The 21,275-nt window shown below is 34.6% G+C and overlaps 2 protein-coding genes and 1 non-coding gene across 4 annotated transcripts; 1 reads left to right on the forward strand and 2 right to left on the reverse strand.

Annotated features, from left to right (window-relative positions):
* Positions 1–2,544: 2,544 nt before the first annotated feature.
* LOC117109329 (cAMP-regulated phosphoprotein 19-like) lies at positions 2,545–7,101 on the reverse strand. Its single transcript, XM_033251608.1, has 3 exons — positions 6,825–7,101; positions 6,219–6,323; positions 2,545–4,635 (listed from the first exon to the last, which is right to left on the reverse strand). The coding sequence occupies exons 1-3, from the start codon at positions 6,933–6,935 to the stop codon at positions 4,459–4,461; spliced, it is 393 nt and encodes a 130-aa protein (XP_033107499.1). The 5' UTR covers positions 6,936–7,101; the 3' UTR covers positions 2,545–4,458.
* Positions 7,102–7,144: 43 nt separating this feature from the next.
* LOC117109328 (ankyrin repeat and SOCS box protein 7-like) lies at positions 7,145–18,448 on the forward strand. 2 transcript variants are annotated; one of them, XM_033251606.1, is made up of 4 exons: positions 7,145–7,228; positions 14,671–14,955; positions 16,013–16,627; positions 17,304–18,448. In XM_033251606.1, exons 2-4 carry the CDS (start codon positions 14,727–14,729, stop codon positions 17,438–17,440), a joined length of 981 nt encoding a protein of 326 aa, XP_033107497.1. In that variant the 5' UTR covers positions 7,145–7,228; positions 14,671–14,726; the 3' UTR covers positions 17,441–18,448. The 2 variants fall into 2 exon arrangements, with proteins under 2 accessions (XP_033107497.1, XP_033107498.1); XM_033251607.1 differs by lacking the exon at positions 7,145–7,228 and adding an exon at positions 7,273–7,294.
* Trnan-auu lies at positions 8,301–8,372 on the reverse strand. Its single transcript has one exon. It is a non-coding gene; the product is annotated as a tRNA-Asn (tRNA).
* Positions 18,449–21,275: the final 2,827 nt, after the last annotated feature.

The raw sequence follows: 21,275 nt of genomic DNA on the forward strand, positions 1-21,275 counted from the left end.
GTGTGATATAACCATGTAAACATGAAAAAGTTGTATTTTACTCGTAAAATGATAAAATTGACAGTTTTGAAAAACTCCCTATGACTTTACTTAGATGAAAGCAGTCAACTTGATACTTCTTGCAGTATTTACCTATTGTTAACTAAATTAGATAGTAAAATTAAAAATGACATTATTGGTATATTTTTAGAATAATGGACACTAAATATGAGCCAAAAACGCTTAAAAACATTTTTTTCATAAAACCAATTTTCGTCATGCTTTTGACATCAACATTCCTGGCAGAGCCTAAGCTTTACGTTAATGCTAAGTTTAGCTGCCAATATCTGCCACCCTGCATTTAGCAAGCGATTTAATATACCCCCCTCCCCTCTACAAAAGCGCCGTTTTTTAATTAAGGTATACGACAAAATCATTCATGCAGCCATTGGGTGCCAAATGTAAAAACAAGTACACTCGATTTCCAGTGTCATATCTAGGAGTGAATTGGGGAGGGAGATCATTGGTGGATCTGGAGGGGTCAGGGACCACACCCCCTTGGACAAAAACATTAAATAAATAAATATTTAAAAAATAATTCTAGACTTAGTTTTCCAGGACCCGTAAGCTGATTATTGAATTTTGTGTTACAATTGGACAATTAAATGTCGGAAATGTCAATCAAAATGTTGATGGGGGAGGACCCCATTTCAAAAAAAAAAAAAGAATGCGTAAGCAATTAATCATATTTATACCTCTACACACACAATAGGCCTCTTTACTGTATTAAAAATCAGAAAATTTACCTGACCGTTTTCAATAGGGTAAACCTTGATTTTGTTTTTTATTAAAGGTCATTAAAAGATACTTCAGAAGTCTGAAAAGCTCACTTCCCGCAATATAGGAATCAACATTTTCCAGGGGCTAACATGATTCCGCCTCTCCCCCGGTTCTTCTTTAGGGTTCATCGATTCATTAAAAAACGTCAAGAGAGGGAAACCAAAATTTTAGAAGTTGAGAAAACCCGTTTCCCGACATATAGGAATCAACATTTTCCCACCACCGTCCTATTTGGGGTTCATCGGTTCATGGAAAACAGAATAGGCCTACGTATGCAAGTACTCATTTTTTTATACACACATAGGCCTGTTTACTGTAGTAAGAATGACAAAGTTGACATGACTGTTTTCAAGGGAGGGAAAATCTTGAACTTTAAAAACTTAAATGTCATTAAAATACACCTCAAAAGTCGGGAAATATCATTTCTCGCCATTTAGGAAACAACATTTTTCCGGGGAGGATCTCGACCCCCTTTCTTTTGAGGTCAATTATTCTAGGAATCATTTTTTTTCCCTACACTTTCTCTTTCGTTTTTATTTTTTTATTTATTTTTTTTTTAAACATTTTGACTCCATCCTAAATCTGAAGCCAAATTGCCTCTGGAGATGATAAGGGCATCCCAAGGTGAGTGATGGGATGGGGGTAAATGCCCGATAAAGTGGTACCGCTCATTTAATTTCTTTTTTTCATTTATTTATTTAGCATCTATTCAAATACAACAATTATTGCTCACGCAAATTATAGCGATATTAGGTAAATTCAGTCTGTTTGACCGTGATCTTTTGTGCTTATTTTCACTGGTGAGGGCTGACTGATGGGGTGGACGCGGACTAAGGGGGTACTGCAGGTGTCTTCTTAACACTCCACCTTCCACCCTTTTCTTTGAAGAAATGTATTTTAATCATGTCACATAAAGTGTAAAATGTTCTAATTTGAATTTGCCGGTCTAGAAACCCTCATTCGTGTCATACTGAGCTCTGGCAAGTTATTCTGTCTAGATCTTAAATTTTACGTCGTCCAATAAAAAAAAATACTTTAATGACGTCATACATATTTAAATATGCTTGCGTTGAAATCTATTTTCTAATAACCAAGGTAATATGAATCTGCCTAGGTATTACAATGAATATTTTACTCATCCAATCAAAAAACAGTAATTTGATGATGTCATACATATTCAAAAATAGTTTAATTGAATACAGCAGGTTCAAAAACCCCTTAAACAGTCTTAACATGAACATAATTAGTATTTTCTTTTGACTTTTGGCACACTTTGAAACAATTCTGGCCCACTGTGCATCGGTAGTTGTTCATCTCACTCAGTTCACGTGGTTTTAGATTATAACAACCCGGTATTAGACTCAATCAACGTTGCTGTTTAATGAAAATATGTTGCATTATGGTTTGTTTATTGTTATAGTTTGTTATATTCTTTTTACTTATGGTTGCTCTCAAAAGGGCCGTTTGTTTTGAATATTTTCGGGGTTTTTGATGACGTCATCGTCCATACGAGGCGTACGTAAAACAGAGGGTTCGTATAACTGGGGTACGTAAAAACGAGGTTCTACTGTATTTTTAAACCTCAGCCACAACCCATGGTGGGTCTGAGGTAAATGTATAATTATTTTCAATTTGCAGACCATTTTAAGGCATATCCATGAAATTGGTATGTGTTGTAATTTCCAATGTAACGTGTAGAGTGTAATAAAAGAAGAACGAAATTAGTTATTTTCCAGAGTTATTTATTTCTGCTATATACAAGTGAACTTCTGCATCTATGCTCAAAATCGTCCAATTGAATAAAAGGATTATGTGGACGTTGACAATCTGGACCTATCAAACTTAAGGGGAGATGTGGGTGCCAGTGTAATAATGTCATAATTCTAGCACACTATACTGAAAAGAATCTGAATATTAATGTCAGCATTTCCCCTGCAACAAAATACAACTGCATTTAAGAATTTTTACTGTTTTAACATTTTGTGCATTCAGTCACATACGCCATACATTATGCAAATCAAGCCCCATAACGTATGGCGAGGAAAGCTTTACACTTGGAATATATAATCAAAGCTACTGCAACTGCCTTGGCCTAAACAGTACCAATATCTTGTTACAAAATCTCTGATACTGTTTAAACTGTCGCATGTGTAAAAAATTGTGACAATAAATGCATAAAATTAATAATTAGCTTAGTATACAGTACAAGCAATGTTTTGAAAAAAAAAACCTAATAGTGTATAACTGGTTCCAAGTAGGATGGAGAATCTGCTACTCTTTAAGAAGGAAAATTTACATGAATAATAAGCAAAGTTAGAGAACAAATAAAATGTTATATATTTGTTCTCTAACTTTACATGAATGATAAGCAAAGTTAGAGAACAAATAAAATATGACATGGACAAATATATAAAATTGAAGAAATTTGGAATTAAGTAAATGAGACTTTGAAAATCATCATGTCATATAACGCCCCAAAGTATCGGAGCGCAAATCATTGGTTTTATAATTTTTCAAAACATTACATTCTTAAGCCCCCATTTACACTAGACACGATTATGACACGACAAGAAGATACAGATGCGTGCAGTGTTGAAGAATAGAAAGTATGCGATGATATGTCGTCATCGTGTCTAGTGTAAATGTGGCTTTACATGGAGTGGAATTTGGACCCGGCCACACACAGTGGAGAGTCTGCTCCAAATGGTAGTACAAAATATTCATTGGTGGCTTATAGTTTCATATGTTTCACACACTTAATCTGGGCTTTGGTATTCAGGAAATTATATTTATACAGGCCCACTATGTGTTACCCTTCTGTGTTTGGTGAATTTTATACACCAATGGGTGGGTGTTGAAACCAAACTTAATCATGCTTAAATTTGTTATGGGATGCAAAAAACAAAATGAAGCAATGTTTTAGTATGATCTTTTTCTTCTATCTTTTTTTATATTACACTTTTACATTTGAAAATGTCAAAATATACAAAGTTTGTACTGGTATTCCAACCAGTTCTGTGTGCCAATAATGCTGGTTTTTATACTGTAGCATAAAAAAATGATTGTCGTGCTGAATTAAATAGCAAAGAAGTGTATAAATTCCTTCTTGGAAATAATCAATTCTAAAAAAGGTAAAACTTGGTAGTACTCCTTCAATGTCTTGACAAGAACTGATCAATCTAGTTAAACTGTACAAAACATCTGTAGAGACAAACTTGATTATGCTGTAGCTTCAATGATCATTTGAAACTCTACTTTATGCTATATCCACACTTCAGGTTTTCTGTGACAAATATTTGTGACGTACCCATCGGCATGTTATCATATCAAACAAATATTTGACACATAAATTTGGATGCGAATCAAGCTAAAGCTATGTCCACACTATCAAATTCATGTGCCCATATTTGGGTGTAATATGACATCATAATGTCCATATTTGGTCACATCACACAAACTTGTCACATCAATAGTGTAGACAGAGCCTAAGGTTGAATTTAATTGTCTCTCAAAATAAGATTTTTCTATGAGTACACTGTTTATATTTCATATTTGATAAAAACATTGAATTCTTCCCCTTGTATGGTTTTATTTTATAGCAAGGGTGTGGTCTGACTGGGATGTCACCTCATTTCAAGTCTAATGGTCTAATGCAGCCAACTTGCTCTTGCCGCCGGACGGTTTGCGTTGGGGAAGTAATGCAGGTGTGGGGATCATCCCTCCAACCACTAGCTCAGGTTGCAGTCGCCTTCCAGGCTTCACTTTCTGCTGGTTCTGTTTGGCCATCATGTAGTCACCAGAGTCAAAAAACTTGTTCTGTTGAAATAAAAATATAAACACTCAAGTTTTCACATCAGAATTACATACAAAAAAAAACCAAATTGGATTTATTTCCTGCAAAAGTCAAGGATTTAACCTCTAATAAGCCATTTTGTAGATCCAAGGGCACATGCCTAGTTCAAAGGTCAGGCATATAAATAACAAATCATACAAAGTATGATTTTTTTGCATTTCATAATTGTATTAATTCAGCTCCAACACAACCTGAAGATCAATACAACCATTTCCCATTTATGACCACTTCTAAGGGCACATAGAAAAAATTATTAGATATCACTCTTTTTTTTTTTAAATTGATGAGGGAGGGCGTTTTTTTTTTAAATCGGAACAATAGATTATTTCACTTTTGTTTTTATTGATGAGGGAGGGACTGTTTATATTTGGTCTGTAATAGTAAATATTGTATAAAAACTGGTTTAATTTTATAGTTTTATAAACAAAATTGCATTGTTATTTTTATGCTGTTGAAATAACTGATGCGGCAAAAAAATTTTTTTTTTATTCCCGCATCAATATTTCCCGATTTTTTGACGCAGGCGGGAGTAATGATTTCTATTTGCCCTAAGAACTAATTTGACTGTAATAGGCAATACTGTGTATTGACGTTCAATAATGCAGCATAGAGGGCAGTGTGAATAAGTGTTGACAGCTTGGGCAAAGGAAAATTATGTAGAACTTGAAGGCATTACAAATACAAAGAACATGAAAACATTATCAAAGGCGCAATGAACAATTAACCCAATTAAAATGATTTTGTAAACAAAAAAGGTTTCAAATTAGTTTTAAATGAGTTTAAATTTGAAGATTGTCGAACAGAAAGAGGTAATAGATTCCAAAGATAAGGTGCCTGAACAGAAAAAGAGCATTGTCCATATGTTTTTAGCTTTCTCCTTTTTGAAGGGGATTGAAGAAAAAATTTATCGGAAGAACGAAGTGCACGAGTTGGAGAGTATGGCGTAAGAAAATGTAGCAAATATGATGGTTGTTTAAAAAAGAGTGATTTAAAAATAAGCAAAAGAATCTTGAATTGAATGTTATCCATTATCCGTTTAATGCTAAGCCAATGAAGGTCTTTAAGAATGGGAGTAATGTGTTGTTTATGTGGAGTAAGTGAACATATCCTGGAAGCTGAATTTTGTACTTTCTGTAAACGATGAGTAACAAAATCAGGCAAACTAACAAGCAATGTATTACAATAATCTAACTTAGTGGAAATAAAAGCATGAACTAAAGTTTCAGTGGACTTGGAACTAAGGTACTTACGAATTCTCCAGATGTTACAAATAAATAAAAACGAGGATTTACAAACAGAGGAGACATGAGGAACAAAAGTGGGATTGGTCAAGAATAATACCTAAACTTTGAACGGAAAAAGCAGGGTTGATAATAACCTCATCAATATTAAGCGATGGAAAGGAGATAGTGTAACAATAGACTAAGAGCAAGTACAGTATCAATTACTGTACTTGTTAGTTTATCCTGCAATGTTGAAGACTATAAAATATGTTTAGTAAATTTGGCATTGTGTGTGGGGCAAATTTTGTTAATGGCTAACTTACACCTCGCTGTAATCTTTTTTTCAACAGTTCAGATCCTCCCGGTTTCCTCATATTTCCATATTTAGACCTTAACTTCGCCTCTGCTTCTTGTTCTGGTGAAATTTTCTGGAACAAAATAAATCATGCTTAAATTCCCGACTTTGATTGGCTTAGTATTCTTAGTACTCTTCCTAGCTAGCCTACTCTAGCGGCTACAATGTCAAAAGTGAACTAGGCCTGGCCCTAGGCCTAAATCTTGTTCATATTATGAATGGTCCATGCATGGTCCATGCATTACACTTTAACTCAAACTTGATACAGGGCAGCAGGCCTTGTGTAGGCCCAATGCAAATTCAATATAATTAGCCCCCCCATAGGCCTAATAATAATAGTATACAATACAATAAACAAATTAAAAATTTATATAAAAATAAGTTTAAAATGTTGGTTGGCCACATGGATAATACTTCTAGGCAGGAATTGTATTTGATAATACACTGTTTCAAGTATTACAGCTAATCTGGTGTATGCCCTACGTTCCTTCCTTCAAGCCTGTCTCTTCCTAGCTAGGACAAGCCTAGGCCTTGCGGCTATCTTTTAAGTTTTAGGCTAGAATGACGTCTTTACCTCTTCCTTTGATAAATCGTCAGTGGCTGTTGAGTCGATCGGGGGACTTTTTTTAGGCTCAGCTTCTGATTTTTGGTTTTCCTTTTCCACAACAACTATTTTGTTCTCCATCTTAAAATTAATGTATCTGATTATCGAAGATGATAAGGAACTCAGTAACTATTCATTAACTAGAATTGTCAGATGATAAACATTAGAAATATCTGTAAATATTACCGTCCTAAAATTGTGGAAATGGCTCCTCTCTTATTTTTTTCGACGATACAAATACAAAGCAAAAGAGGGCGGGCTTGATTTCCGCGCTTCTTCTTTCGACTAGACTTCTCACGACACTGCCGGCCGGCCGGTGCGGGCGCAAGTTTGAAAGGTCGCAAATTGAATAGTTTGAAATTTATGATGCAAAGGTATTGTAAATTTATATATATTTTAAATTTAGAAACAGGCTAAGGGACTCATACTAGGTCTTCATTGTAATGTATTCAGTTTTCTACATTTTTATTGTACCATCAAAGGACGAAATGTGTAGTGTTTTGTCTAAATACAGTTTTAATAGAGGCCTAGCGCCTATAGAATCAGGGCCAAGCCTAAGTTCAGATTTAAAAAGTAGGCCTAGGGCCAAGCTAGGCTAGTAGAGTACTAGTACCGGCCACTTGCGAGTAGATAACAGACGTCAACCATGTTCTGATTGGTCGAAGGAAGACCACACATGTGCTGTGCTATGCTGTACTGCTTGTTTGTTTTGACTGGTTTTGATATGAAACCACAGCACAGAAACGGTTCGAAAGCAACAACCATTCATTTAATTTATTTCACCAATTAAACATTACAAACAATAATACAAAAGGACAAGACAAACCTTGTCATGCCATAAAAACTTGTTTGTTTTACTGTAATGAACTATCGTGTCAACAGTAGTTCTTAAACTTATCACGAATTAAAAATGAATAAATGAATTACTACTCTTTATTCAAATATTTTTTAACAAGTAAAAAAAATACACAGGAGAGGAAAAATAGTCTTTCCATGACGTGGTTGGTAGAGTACCTAGGCCTAAACTTTTTATGATGGGGTTGCAGATAGAGAAACATCTTCGACTTGGTGATTTAAAAATGATAATTAAAAAAATTTAAAATGATAAATAATCTAGGCCTATCGTACTATATCAACAAAAGCAATCTTTTAAAAATTAATTTATAAAATTAATTAAAATGTTATTTTTGAAGGAAACATCTTAACTTCCAGTCTAAAGCGCATTTGATTTTAACATTGTTTATAATTTGCGCTATATATTCTCAATTAATATTATTATTATTAATATTTTTATTGATAGTAATTGTTATTGTTGTAATGGAATAATAGACAATAACTGGATTTGCGTCAGGAGAAACATGTATAGGTGTAATTTTGCCCTACCTGACGTGGAAATGTACCGAATACACAGTACACTTGAAAACAACTGCGAAAAAAATCACAAGTTGTTCTCGGGTGGGACTCGAACCCACGATCTCCAGATCAATAGCCTGGCATCATACCTCTAGACCACCGAGCTTGCGCCTGATGGCCAGGGTTGAATTCGAGTCCAAGTAAGCAGCGGGTACTGCAGTGTTGATAGTAATTGTTATTGTCGTGATGGAATAATAGACAAAACTGGATTTGCGTCGGGAGAAACATGTATAGGTGTAATTTTTTTATTGCTGTTGGACTACATGCACTCACCAACCCGTTGCTACGTCATGGAAAGACTGTTTTTCCTCTGCTGTCCAGGGCCACCGAGAGTTGGGCAGGGGGAAAGGTCAAGGGCCACCGAGAGCGGGCAGGGGGAAAGGTCCCCATGGCCCAAGCTTACCAGGGGGGCACATAGAAATTGAAGGTAGCATTTTTTTTTTTCAATATTTCTTTCAAAAATAATAATTACTCATCATGTGCCCTCAAAAATGTCCCCTATGAACCCCTCCAAATTGACTGGACCTCTAAAAAAAATGTTTGTGCCTTCCGCGCAGTTTACTGTCACAGTTTCCCCTCTTGGCAGCCCTGATGCTGTCTTATTCTTCTTATATTGTTAAAAAAAAATAATGATAAAGTTATAATTTATTAATTAAATATGTGGTAAGTCTAGAACTACTGTTGACACGATAATTAACTATTATACTGCCAAGACAGATGGGAAACACCAATTGATTCGAGCCGAAAGAGGATGAAGTATAATATAAGTTCATAAACATGTTATGCCTTTTTAATCTTGTTGCGTTCGAACCATAGAGATATAATAGCTCTATTGTTCGAACTGAGTTTATGTGCATGGTTTCCATATCAAAACAAAACAAGTAGCGCATGTGCTGCCCTTCGACCTGTCACTGTCACGTGTTCGTTTGACCAATCATAACACGGTTGACGTCTGTTCTCTACTCGCAAGTGTACCAGCCTATCTACACAAAACTCTAGGCCCTTGCTAGCTAGACCTAGGTTGAGGATTTGTCATAGAACTAAGGCCTGTTACTTTACAAATAGAAAGAATAGGCCTCTATAGATTAGTACTACTACTAGCTAGACTTAGGCCCTAGCTAGGCCCCTCCGAGTCCTGGCCAGCAAGACGGCATAGACCTAGGTCTGCGGGTAGCCGAGCGCGCTTCACTACGGTCGCACTTTATTCCGAACAAATATATGGAGCACCAATGGAAATGTGAAAAAGCAAAATTTAATCATTATAAGTTCGTTAATCCGTTTTTCATACACTTTTTTTTGTTATCATTTTAATATAACAACAACATATTTAAAAAGCAAATAAAATGAATACTAATTAAAACAAAATTTCAATCAATTATGAAAATAAAGGGGGTTTGGTATACTGTATGTACTGTATGCTCTTTTTGCTGCATTTTCATATATGATGAAAAAGAAATTACTCAATTAATTTTAATAGGAAATACTGTATGTGCCAATATTATTTGTCAATCAGTTGTTCGTCAATCGGCTTTATATACGTTTTCCGTTTTGTTGTTATTTATAAAAATCAAACTTGTCATCATATTCATGTTTTTAATAACAACATCTTTATACAAACAAAATATATTATTATATTTTCATCGATTTTATGGATGGTATTTATTTTTGTTTTGTTGTCTTTCTACTAACAACATATTTAACAGCAAATATAATGAATACTAACAAATTGGTATACATGTATATGCTCTTCTTTTCGTTGCTTTTTCATATACTATTTTTCTATTACTTGAAATATAGATTAATCAAATTATGAAATATGCCTATATTATGAGTACGTCGGTCAGTTTATCATACGTTTATATTCATTTCGTTGGATAACACAGCAAAATGAAACTTTGAAAAAAAACATCGAAAACTGATTATGAACAACCGATTGACTGATAATATTGGCATGTTTCATGAATTTAATTGAGTAATCTATATTTCATGTAGAGAAGCAAAATAAATATAATATAAAAACGCAACAACAGCATACATACATACCAAATTTCATATATTTTCTTCATGATATTGATAGAAATTTTGTTTAAGTACTCATTTTATTTTCTTTTTAATATATTGTTATTAGTAGAAAGATAACAAAATGAGAATTTTAAAAAACGTATGATAAACTGATTGACAAACTTATAATATTCATAATATTAGGTTTTGCCTTTTTGCAACTCCATTGGCGCTCCATATATTTGTTCGAAATAAGCGGCGACCGAAATGAAGCGCGATTTAAATGATCAGTATTCGGCCTGCCCCCCCCCCCCGGTATAGTATTATACCTACTATAGACTAGGCTGCCTGGGAACACACAAAAAGAAATATATCCTTCAACTGACTGCTACTACAGAATTATGCTGAATTTAATGAAATAGAATTTTTTCCAGAGTTACGCATGTTGACGTATCTTGAATTTTCGCGCTGCGCGTACAGCCTAGCTAAAGCCTGTTTTCCACTAGGCGAATTTATTCATGCAAATCAAAGGTGTTAGTTCGCTTCCTGAGCTCTGATTGGCTGCAAATTTTTTTCGGCTTCGCAAAAAGTAGAAGCAGACTTTCAAACTACCGATTTTGATGAAGGGAAACTCCAATAGAAATGTGAATGCACATACTCATGAACTAACGCTTTTGACTTGCACAAATAAATTCGCCTAGTAGAAAACAGGCTTAAGCCTAGACACAATGTCTCCTCTCCCTGCACATGTTGTGGTAGATGTCACATCACCCATATTGTGGCCTAGAGTGGCTCACACTCTACCTAGCCTAGGGTATTTAAACACTTGGGGCGCAGTCTTATTAAATTACATCAAAAATAACATTATATTATAGTAATTATATTAATTGTTAATATTTTCATAATTTTTTTGTGTTAATATGTAAGTTATTTTCTAATTTTTTTTGTTTGTATTTCATTAAGATTTGAATCGTTCTAAACATATCACCGTTAAGTTTTTTGAAGGTGGGAATTCCACCTTCCGAATCAGAAATTATCGGAGAACATCGTCTAAATTGGTTTTTTTGTAATACCCAATCAGAGCTCTGGAAAAGGTCCCATGTGACCCCAAAATTTTCTTTTTTCCCAATATGGTCACACTTTCTTATTTGGGATTTTGACAAGCACCCTCACGTGGATGTGCTACTAGTTAGCTAGGCCTAGTTTTATTTAGGCTTAGTACCTAAAACTAAAAATCCAGGCTCCAGTCTCGAAAGTGATTTTTTTTCAAATGTGTTGTAACTACAGCACAACTGATTTAAAAACTTGAGGAAAATGGGGGTTACACCTAAACTAAAATTATAAAAAAACAAAATTAAAAGACTTAACATCATATTCCTTCTACTTGTACTTGGTTAATTGGCAGTGTCCAAACGTCTGGATGTGTTGCCAGTGAGAATTTTAAACTTGTTAACCTTAAAATTACCCTCATTTCTTGTACTGTAAGTTAAGTCTGGCCTAGGGTTTATGTTTTTTTCTGATAACTTGTATGTACTATAGCATATACCCTGGTATGCATTTACAACAGTGGTCCACTTGAATCTCCCTATGTGTAATTGTCATACAGTATTTAAATTCCAAATATCTTTATTGCAATCAAAGTGAACAGAGATTGAATTATATTAAGTATGTGTATGGTCCTATTGTTTGCATCGGGCGGTAATGCTGCAAAGGGAAATAATGTCAGAATTGACAGTGGCAAGGAATGTAGGGAGGAGGCCGGTTGGTGAAGCCTTCCACGAATATGCTTTGCGTAAGTTTATCTGTGTTACAAAGGATGATAGTAACCCTCTACATCAGGCTGGCATCTTAATGTGACAAGTGAAAGATATCTTATACTAAACAATATCTTCTCCCCTTCCTTCCACAGGCCATTACATTTTTTAACCTAAACCATAGACGGTAATAATAATAATAATAATAATAATTCTAGAATTTTCATAATTTTAAACTAATGTATGTAAAGGAACCTTTAATCTGGTAATTTAAATAAAACACATAATATTGGCATAACACCATAAATTTATTTTTAAAACAATTAAAATTTCCATTCAAATGTATTTCTTTTGGTTTTCTTCTGTTAGATCTATTGCATCGTCACAGTATATTAGTAAAAGATACAAAAAAGAGCAAAAAGCTCTCTGATCTTCATGAAAGAGCGCTATATTAATGATGTAATGTATGTACTGTATGTATTTTCACTTCACCTTTCAGCAATGAATTGTTTATTCATGTCTTCAACTCACTTCCTTTCCCCCACTCTGCCATTCACTTTAATCTCATTGCTTTGTTTTATTACCATCCATAGTTTATATCCAATAAATATCCGTCTGCTATTTGTAGTTAAAGTAGCATTTCTATTGTAACTTTTAAAAAAAAAGGAGCAGACAAGGAAGTGAGTTGTTTAATAATAAATGATACATATTTCTATGGAAATTACTGTATAAAATAATACAAAAATGGTCTTTTTGTGTCATTCATTTCATTTATTTATTCGACCAAAAAAAAACTGTACAAGAATTAGAACAAACAATAAAACAAATGGTCAGGAAAAACTAAAGCGACAAATGTCACTATGAGTCTTGACTCAGGAGTCAGTAATTCCTGAAAAAAATAACATAAAATAAATCTATATATTATATACAAGACATAAAATACAAATAAAATAAGACTTCAAAATGGATAACAGTCATTAAAATGAAAGTTAAAATTTAAAATTTTAAAATTAAGTGGGAAAAATAAATAATAAAATATTTCATATAAGAAATCGACACATTGCCATAATTGTTTTAAAAAGGTTTTAAAAAAGATATAAAATAAAATTTTATGCTACAGTGTAGTGACATAACTACCACTGCGCAGATTGTTTACTAAAACAATGACTTCATGCTCATTTCAACAACAAATAGTATATTTTTGGTGATTTGTTGTTGAAATGAGCATGAAGTCATTGTTTTACAGGTAGTAAACACTCTGCGCAGTGGTAGTTATGCCACTACACTGTAGCATAAAATTTTATTTTATAACTTTTTACACTAAACATCATCCAGGTGAATCAATCCAGGGACAGCCTTTGGGAACTTGTAAATTTCATTGACATTAATGGTGTGGCAGTACTGGGTGTCAGGGATCAGTGTTTAAGCCCACTTTACACCTTTACACAAAGACTTTTGTATTGAAAGGGCAATAAAATTTTGACTATACTAATGACCTGTCATTGTGCTGCAATTTACACAAGGAAATGTTCAGGCAACTATAGGGTCTTGGAATGGTGAAATGGTCCTGACAAAGTGAAAAAAAAAACAATGCTAAAGGCATTGACTTCTCCAGAAAATGGTAACACTACATTGATTCACTTAATATTAAAGTCAATACACTACACACTGTACTTATTTATAATTACACTGTATTATTTAACAATTTTGGGGGAAAAAATAGGATGAGGACATGCAGGACAGAAATAGGATGTTGACCATGTACTTCTCAAAGAACTAATGAATTAGGATCCAAATTCACTGCAAAAGCTATTAACATTCCAAGAATGTCCATTGGGAGTTTAAAAGAGTCCTTTAAGCCCAATTTACACGGAGCAATTCTTGCTAGCAATATGACCGGTCAAATTGCTAGCAATGAAATTGCTCCGTGTAAATTGGGTAAATTGCTCTGAAACTGAGGTACATGATTGACAGGTTATTACCCAAGCAAGGCCTATAAAAAATTGAACCGGTGCAAACTTTTTCAGGAGAGTTTCTCTCTCTGGAATTTTAATAGCTTTTCCATCAGTTTACTCAAATTTGAGAGTTAAAATCAGGGATAGATAGGTTTATTCTTATTAAAAAAAACATATATATCCAGATGTTTACTTATATTGATCCAATTTTATTGTTCAGAATGTTTTCCTGTTTTCCTGCTTTTTTTTTTAGCCTACGTCCCTTTATGGAATGGAAAATTTCCCAATTTACACGACCAGCAATACCATGACAGGTCATTAGTCAAATTTTACTGGCCCTTTCAATAAAAAAAAGTCTTCGTGTAAACTGGGCTTTTGAGTAATATCTTTAAGGGTATCGTGTTCAGTAGAAATCTAAGCGTTCTCCCACAGGGCCTGGTTATGCTTTAATATAACTTTCTCATAACGGGTTTTTGGAGTGGAGTTGTTTTAAGTTGTGAGAAAAAATCCTACTGTCACAGGAATTGAACCCAGGACCTTGGGATTTGAAGGCAAGCATCTTAACCACCAAACTATTCAACTCCTCCAAATGTGACTACTGTACTTCTCCCTACTTATTTTCTAAACAAAGGAATGATAATGCATTAATGTATACCGTAATAAAAGCTGTATTTTTTCATATTTTTTTTTAAGTTGACATGTCTTCTGTGCAACAATTACATACCAATTGCAGTTAACGGTTATTAATAATGGCAGAGGGAATCAGAACAAGGAGTCAACAACTTAACTTAAGCTTAAGGAAGGAGAATGAGCAAAAGCTGCGCACTGCTGTTGCATTGTTAAAAGTTCAGGATGTGAGAAGGATATTAGAGAGTGGACTTTCACCAAATAATGTTGACAGTTTTGGTTGGACTCTACTTCATGTTGCAGCCTACCATTCACGGGACAGAATGATGAGGTTATTACTTGAATTCAAAGGTATGTCATTTAATTGTCACCTGGGAAAAAACTCATGCCGTCACAGAGTTTGTGGGGCCCTGGCGGTGACTGTTATTGGGGGGCCCTAATAAGTGAGCGAAGTGAGCGTTAAGTTTGTGAGCGGAGCAAACAAACAGACGCTGGGGCCAGGTGGCCACGTAGATCCCCCAGTGTTTGCCCCTTCGTGCTCAGAGCTTATGGCATTTATGAACTGTTAACTGCGTTGTCAGAGAACAGAATGGTCCATGGCTGATGAAATATTCAGACATAATTATGACAACCAACATAGATTACATAGGCCAACTTTCGAAACTGGTATAGGCAGTAGGCCTATGTACTCTATGTAGGTGTAAACAATAAATACAGAGAATATTTTAGCGAGAAACAAAACATGTTTTAATAACGTATAAACAGATTGATCACAAAATACAAAATTTGTCATTGTGTTCACTTATGCACTTAACTGACCTTCTCTTTGTGCATTTTTCAGATCATGGAATGTACCATTATCGTTCGTTATCTTATGTTGTCTTTTTCCCATGCATCCACCACTCTATCAGTAAACCAATGAAAAAAAATTTAGACGGATATATGGCATCCTTCTTTAAGTAATGAGTATCTGTCTGATGGTTAAGTGTGGTGGAGTGAATAGAAATTATTTTTCTTTTAAGCATGAATACAGGGGCATAGGCTGGTTTTGGTCTGGGGTGGGGAAAACAGCCTGGTGTGTGAGAATGGAGAACTTAATCTCTATTCCAATGAAAACTTAATGATCATGTTTTAGTATTTTAACGCACTTCGTGAAACTAATTTGCCGTAATGTGGGAGAGGGGGTGCGTCTGCACCTTTCCAGCCTTCGCCCATGGATTACATATACCTTAAGTCCATCCACAAAGCTTTACTTTAGAGTGTACTTTGTTAATACCCTTAAAATAAAAAACAACCTATTCAGTAACTCCTTGTACATTTTTTCCCCATTGATGAAGATAAGTTGATACTATTCTTTTTGAAGTTTGTTATTTTTATTAAAAAGTACACCTTATCTAATTATTTTAAGGTGATCCCTGTATACCGGACAAGATAGCACATTTCACATGCCTGCACTACGCATCCATGAATGGAAAGACACGCATGGCTAAACTGATCCTTGAATACGATGAAGCTCACACTAAACAGGGACTTGTTAACCAGAAAGGCAAAGAAGGACTGACTGCACTACACCTAGCCGTCAGGAATGGTCATACGGCCTGTGTCAGGCTTCTCCTGCAACATCATGCAGATGTCAATGCGAAAAGTACAGAAGAAATCACTCCGCTGGTGCTCGCCATAGTCTGGGAGAGGATAGGTTGCTTGAAAATGTTAATCAACTGGTCAGCGGATATAGATACGGATGTTGGTCTTCCTCTTCAGTATTCAATCATGAAAGGACGTTCCCATTGTACAAAAATGTTACTGCAGCATGGCGCCAATCCAAATTTAAAACACTACGAAGATGGTCAAGCGCCATTGCACATTGCGGCCATGAAAGACGATCTCAATACATGTGTTATACTCTATGCTTATGGTGCTGATTGTGTGAATAAGAACGAGGATGGCTTAACTCCAGTAGCAGTGGCCAGACAAAGATCCTCACTTGATCGTCCGTGCCTTCAATATCTAACAGAAGTTTCACGTAAGTTTGATATGCACAGTAACACTTTTTGTTAATATAATATTAATAATATTCAGGTTTTAATATAGCGCTCTATACAACTAAATCTCACGATGCCTATGGGGGAAATTCCATAGTTTGCTGCATGAAATATATCAGCGCTTTTTGCACTCGAACCTCCTTAGGTACCCACTTATACTCCTGGGTGGAGAGAAGCAATGTAGATAAATCGAAATGCACAATCGAAATGCACAGCAAGGGATTGAAACCCCGACCTCAAGGTTGGGAAACCAAACCGTTCCTACTGTGCCAAACCACTTCCACTTTTGTTGTTTATTAATGATTTAATTTGTATTGTACTGTATTTTAGATAATCACATTATTACTAATGTGCTCTCTGGAAATTATTCCAGCTGGTTGACACTGCATTGGTATTCAAAACATACCTTTACTCATTTTTGCTCTTAGTGGAGAGAGAGACAATGTGACAATATTATACAGTATTTTGTCACATATTTCTGAAGGAGAGTAAAGACAACTTCAAACTTTGACTCCCAATCTCTTGATAGCATGACTAAAGCATTTCCAATGCACCATACTGACTGCTATCTGAAACCGTAAAAGAATTTCTAGTTGTATATTTTGAAACAAATTTAACAATTATTTCATAATATTTTTTTCTGTTCTTTTTTATCAGGGAATCCTCGGTCTTTGCAAGATATGTGTCGAATAGTGATTCGAAACAGCATTGGAAAATCAAGGCTGTCGAAAATTAACAGTCTTCCCCTGTGCAGGATTATGCTGGAATATTTATCTTATAAATTTGATGGCTGACAAGACAACATAGACATATATTTAACTATGTGTATTTGTAATATAATTATTTGATGGTTTACAGCATCTTGTAACATACTGTACATGTGTATAGTGAGGAGGATGTGTGTCCTGTACATCCGCCATATTCGACAGCAATTTTGTGTGATGGCGTGCAAAACCTCACTAATAGGAAGCCTACACACTATATTACAGCCAATCAAGGATAGGAGACCTCAGGATTTTGCCACTTTTAAAAATTGATTATCTTTACCATTCAAATGCATTTTATTCAAGTAACTTCACAAATGTAAAATGTCTGCACACTATATAACAGCCAGTTAAGGGTGGCAAGCTCAGGCTGTTTATATTTTTAACTGTCATGGAGGAATGATTGCAGCACATAGGAGAGCCTTTTTTTAAAGACTCAGTTTTTTATACCACATTTTGGATCATGGCACTTTTAAAATTGTTAATCATTATCATTCAATATGCATTTAAAGCTCTGTCCAGAATCGAATTGTATGCCCATATATAGTCATGATGTGCCTATAAATCAGGGGTGGGCATAAAAACCGGTCGGAGGACCAAAGTGAATTTTTAATTTAACACCGCGGGCCGCACCCAAACTTTTATGCTTCCAGCGAGCTCCAAAAACCTCCAGGCACTGCTTTTACACCACTTTATTCTCGGTTTTAATGTTAATTTTTACATATAATGGGTGTCGGGCCGTAAAAATTCATTGTCACAGGCCGCAAACAAATCGCTGTCGGGCCGCATGCACTTTGCCCACTTGTGCTATATATGGTCATGATGTGATGTCATGATGACCATATTTAAGCATGTCACTTGTTTTTGTCAAATAAAATTTAGTCTGGACAGGGCTTTATTAACTTCACTTTTTTATATAAAAGCACTTTAGATAATTTGTGTATTTTTTATATAATATATCATACTGAAACACCACACCTTTATTACATTGTTGTGTCTTGCTGCTGTATAAATATATAATTTACTGTAGATCCATAATTTGTTCATTATGATTTAAAAGTTTAAGTATATTTCAGTTATTATTTGAATGAAGTACTGTAATTTCTCGAATAAGCGCCACTCTCGAAATTAGTGCTACAGATGCGACGAATTGCGTTGGGGACAGTCGCATCATAGAATATTATATATGTTTAATTATTAATTCATTATTATTATTATTAATAATTATTATATGTTTAACTATTATTATGTTTATTATATGTTTAATTATTTCTCATGACGGCTTAAAATTGTCCCCGACGATGAATCGTGTCAGGCTGCATTGTGCGACGCTGTCTGAGTTGACCTTTAGACACGTGTGTATTCCAGGCCTTGTTCTGATTGGTCAGTTTTTGAGAAAGAAAATAGGGGCACATATAACTTGCAGTGTTTTAGGTTGTTTTGTTACTGCTGCTCTGTGGGATGTCCACCACTGAAAAGTTGCTATTGTTCAGACCATGGAGGTATTATTGAGAAGGAGATCACTCGAAAAAGCTACGCGCACGCAGCGCTATGCAAATGAACCGAGATCAAAGCTGCCGCAGCGCATGAAGAACGTTTGCGTGATGTGTTCCCCGCCATCAAATTTTCAGCAGGCATAGTTTACCAAAAAATTGAACATGGAAAAATGGAGAGCACCTTCTTTTCTCGATACACACTACATAGAGTCAATCACTATGGCTGCGCAATCGTTTCCATTTTGAAGCTGATACATTTATCTCATAAAATATCAAACATTAATATTTTCCACCAAAAAAAGTTTTTAATGGAACATTTACATGACCTATAAAAGTATAGTATATTTCAACTTCAATTTTCATAAATTGGCCAAAATTCGCTAATTCTAATTTTAACAGATATTAATTAATAAGTGATTGAGGATTATAATAAGCTAAGTCATTTTAGGGTTAACTAGGGTTAACTATTCGAAAAATCAATCCAAAATCCGAGTATTTTTCAGTTTTACGCTGACTTAGCTTTATTGTCGAACCAATTAATCTTTAGACAGAATTATACTGAACACAGAAGTAATTTTAACATAAATACACACTGAAAGTCCGAAAAAATCTAATCAAGGAACATTGTTCATTATAAAGATATTTTATGGGTTAAAATCAAACACTTTATTGCACAACTGCTCTGCTGGAAGAATATAAATGCATGTCGTTGATTGGAGATTATAATAAGCTAAGTCATTTTAGGGTTAACGAAGGTTAACTATTCGAAAAATCAATCCAAAATCTGAGTATTTTTCAGTTTTACGCTGACTTAGCTTTATTGTCGAACCAATCAATCTTTAGACAGAATTATACTGAACACAGAAGTAATTTTAACATAAATACACACTGAAAGTCCGAAAAAATCTAATCAGGGGAACATTGTTCATTATAAAGATATTTTATGGGTTGAAATCAAACGCTTTATTGCACAACTGCTCTGCTGGAAGCATATAAATGCATGTCCTTGCCAAGTTGTTGCTAACGAAAAAATGTGAATTATAGGGTAATACGCGTCAAAGGGATCTGTTGCCAAGTGATCTTCTCAATAATACCTCCATGTTCAGACGTTGATGGCTTTGTTAAAAATACGCCTGATATATAATGGCACAGAGTATTAGAGATCTACCTTAAAGTTTATACAGAGTTAATCATCAAAATGTTTTCTTTTGTTTAATTGTTCCAGTTTGTGATTACTTAATAACAATATATTTGAACTTGCCTTTAGTCGAATCCAAAATTGCATTGAGAAATTGTTTTACTTAGATAAAATTCAACTTACAGATTGTTAATGGGAAACACAACAATTTGTATAAATAAGATCGACTTAGAAATAATTGGAGTGAGGCAAGTTTTACTTATGATATCAAATGTTCCATTTTGACCAAAAATTATGCATTGAATGCATATAAAAGCCTTGTATCTTTGTTGGTGCTTTATAAATGTCAATAATCAAAGTTAATTTGCATTAAAAATTGTTTTTATTTTATGTTAGGAGATTAATACTATTATTTGTTACTTATTTTTAGTATTATCAATATTATTTATATTATTATTATTGCTGCTGCTGTTATTTATTTATTACAATATGTGAAAATTTAATTTTCAAGATCATTTGATTTCATCTCTACCTGAGAAAAGAACAATAATAGTCTGTCTTAGAATCTTTCAACACTTAAGGCCAACTCAGATAGCGTCAGCCGACGCAGCCCGACCTGATTTATCTTCGGGGAGAGTCTTAAGCCGTCGTGAGAAATATTAAACATATTTAATATTCTACAACGCGACTGCCCCTGACGTACCATCGCGTCTGTGTTTAACTCACACAGACCCAACGCGACAACAAAACGCGTCGGGCTGCATCGTAAGACGCTGTCTGAGTTGGCCTTTATAGAAGAATCTTCTTGTCCTATTTGCTAGTAAAGCCTGGTTTGCATAACATCGCTACACACCATAACCGACACCTCATCATTGTTGATTGGTCGGTAGAATCGTGGAGCCTTTCTGATTGTGTAAGTGACAGCTACGCTTGCTTTTTATACCGCTACACGCTGTCTACAACACCTTCCAGATAGTGGGGGCAGCTAAGATTGCAGTGAAAACGTAGCGATTTTATAGAGACCAGACATCACTGTATGGAGGGTGTTTGTTCTATAAAATTGCAACAATTTTATGAACAAATTGTGTGCATAAGTTGGTTAGTATTTTCCATTATTTTTTTTATATTTCTGCTAAAAAAAAAAATGTGGTTTACTCTGTTATATACTGTATCTTGTAAGATACTGTAGTGTAAATAAAAGTTGTGTCAATCTAATTTTGTAAAATCTTTT

The sequence above is a fragment of the Anneissia japonica genome, unplaced genomic scaffold (genome assembly GCF_011630105.1).
Source record: "Anneissia japonica isolate Jap-2015-1 unplaced genomic scaffold, ASM1163010v1 scaffold288010_len917306_cov203, whole genome shotgun sequence".
NCBI lineage: Eukaryota > Metazoa > Echinodermata > Crinoidea > Comatulida > Comatulidae > Anneissia > Anneissia japonica.

Bases quoted from the DNA above. Each gene is read 5' to 3' on its own strand.
- LOC117109329 (XM_033251608.1), bottom strand. From the start codon at position 6,935: ATGGAGAACAAAATAGTTGTTGTGGAAAAGGAAAACCAAAAATCAGAA. The intron at 6,324-6,824 runs GTAAAGACGTCA...ATTTTGTTCCAG, and splicing joins ACGATTTATCAAAGGAAGAG to AAAATTTCACCAGAACAAGA. The intron at 4,636-6,218 runs GTAAGTTAGCCA...TTATTTCAACAG, and splicing joins AAAAAAGATTACAGCGAGGT to AACAAGTTTTTTGACTCTGG.
- LOC117109328 (XM_033251606.1), top strand. From the start codon at position 14,727: ATGGCAGAGGGAATCAGAACAAGGAGTCAACAACTTAACTTAAGCTTA. The intron at 14,956-16,012 runs GTATGTCATTTA...AATTATTTTAAG, and splicing joins GTTATTACTTGAATTCAAAG to GTGATCCCTGTATACCGGAC. The intron at 16,628-17,303 runs GTAAGTTTGATA...CTTTTTTATCAG, and splicing joins ATATCTAACAGAAGTTTCAC to GGAATCCTCGGTCTTTGCAA.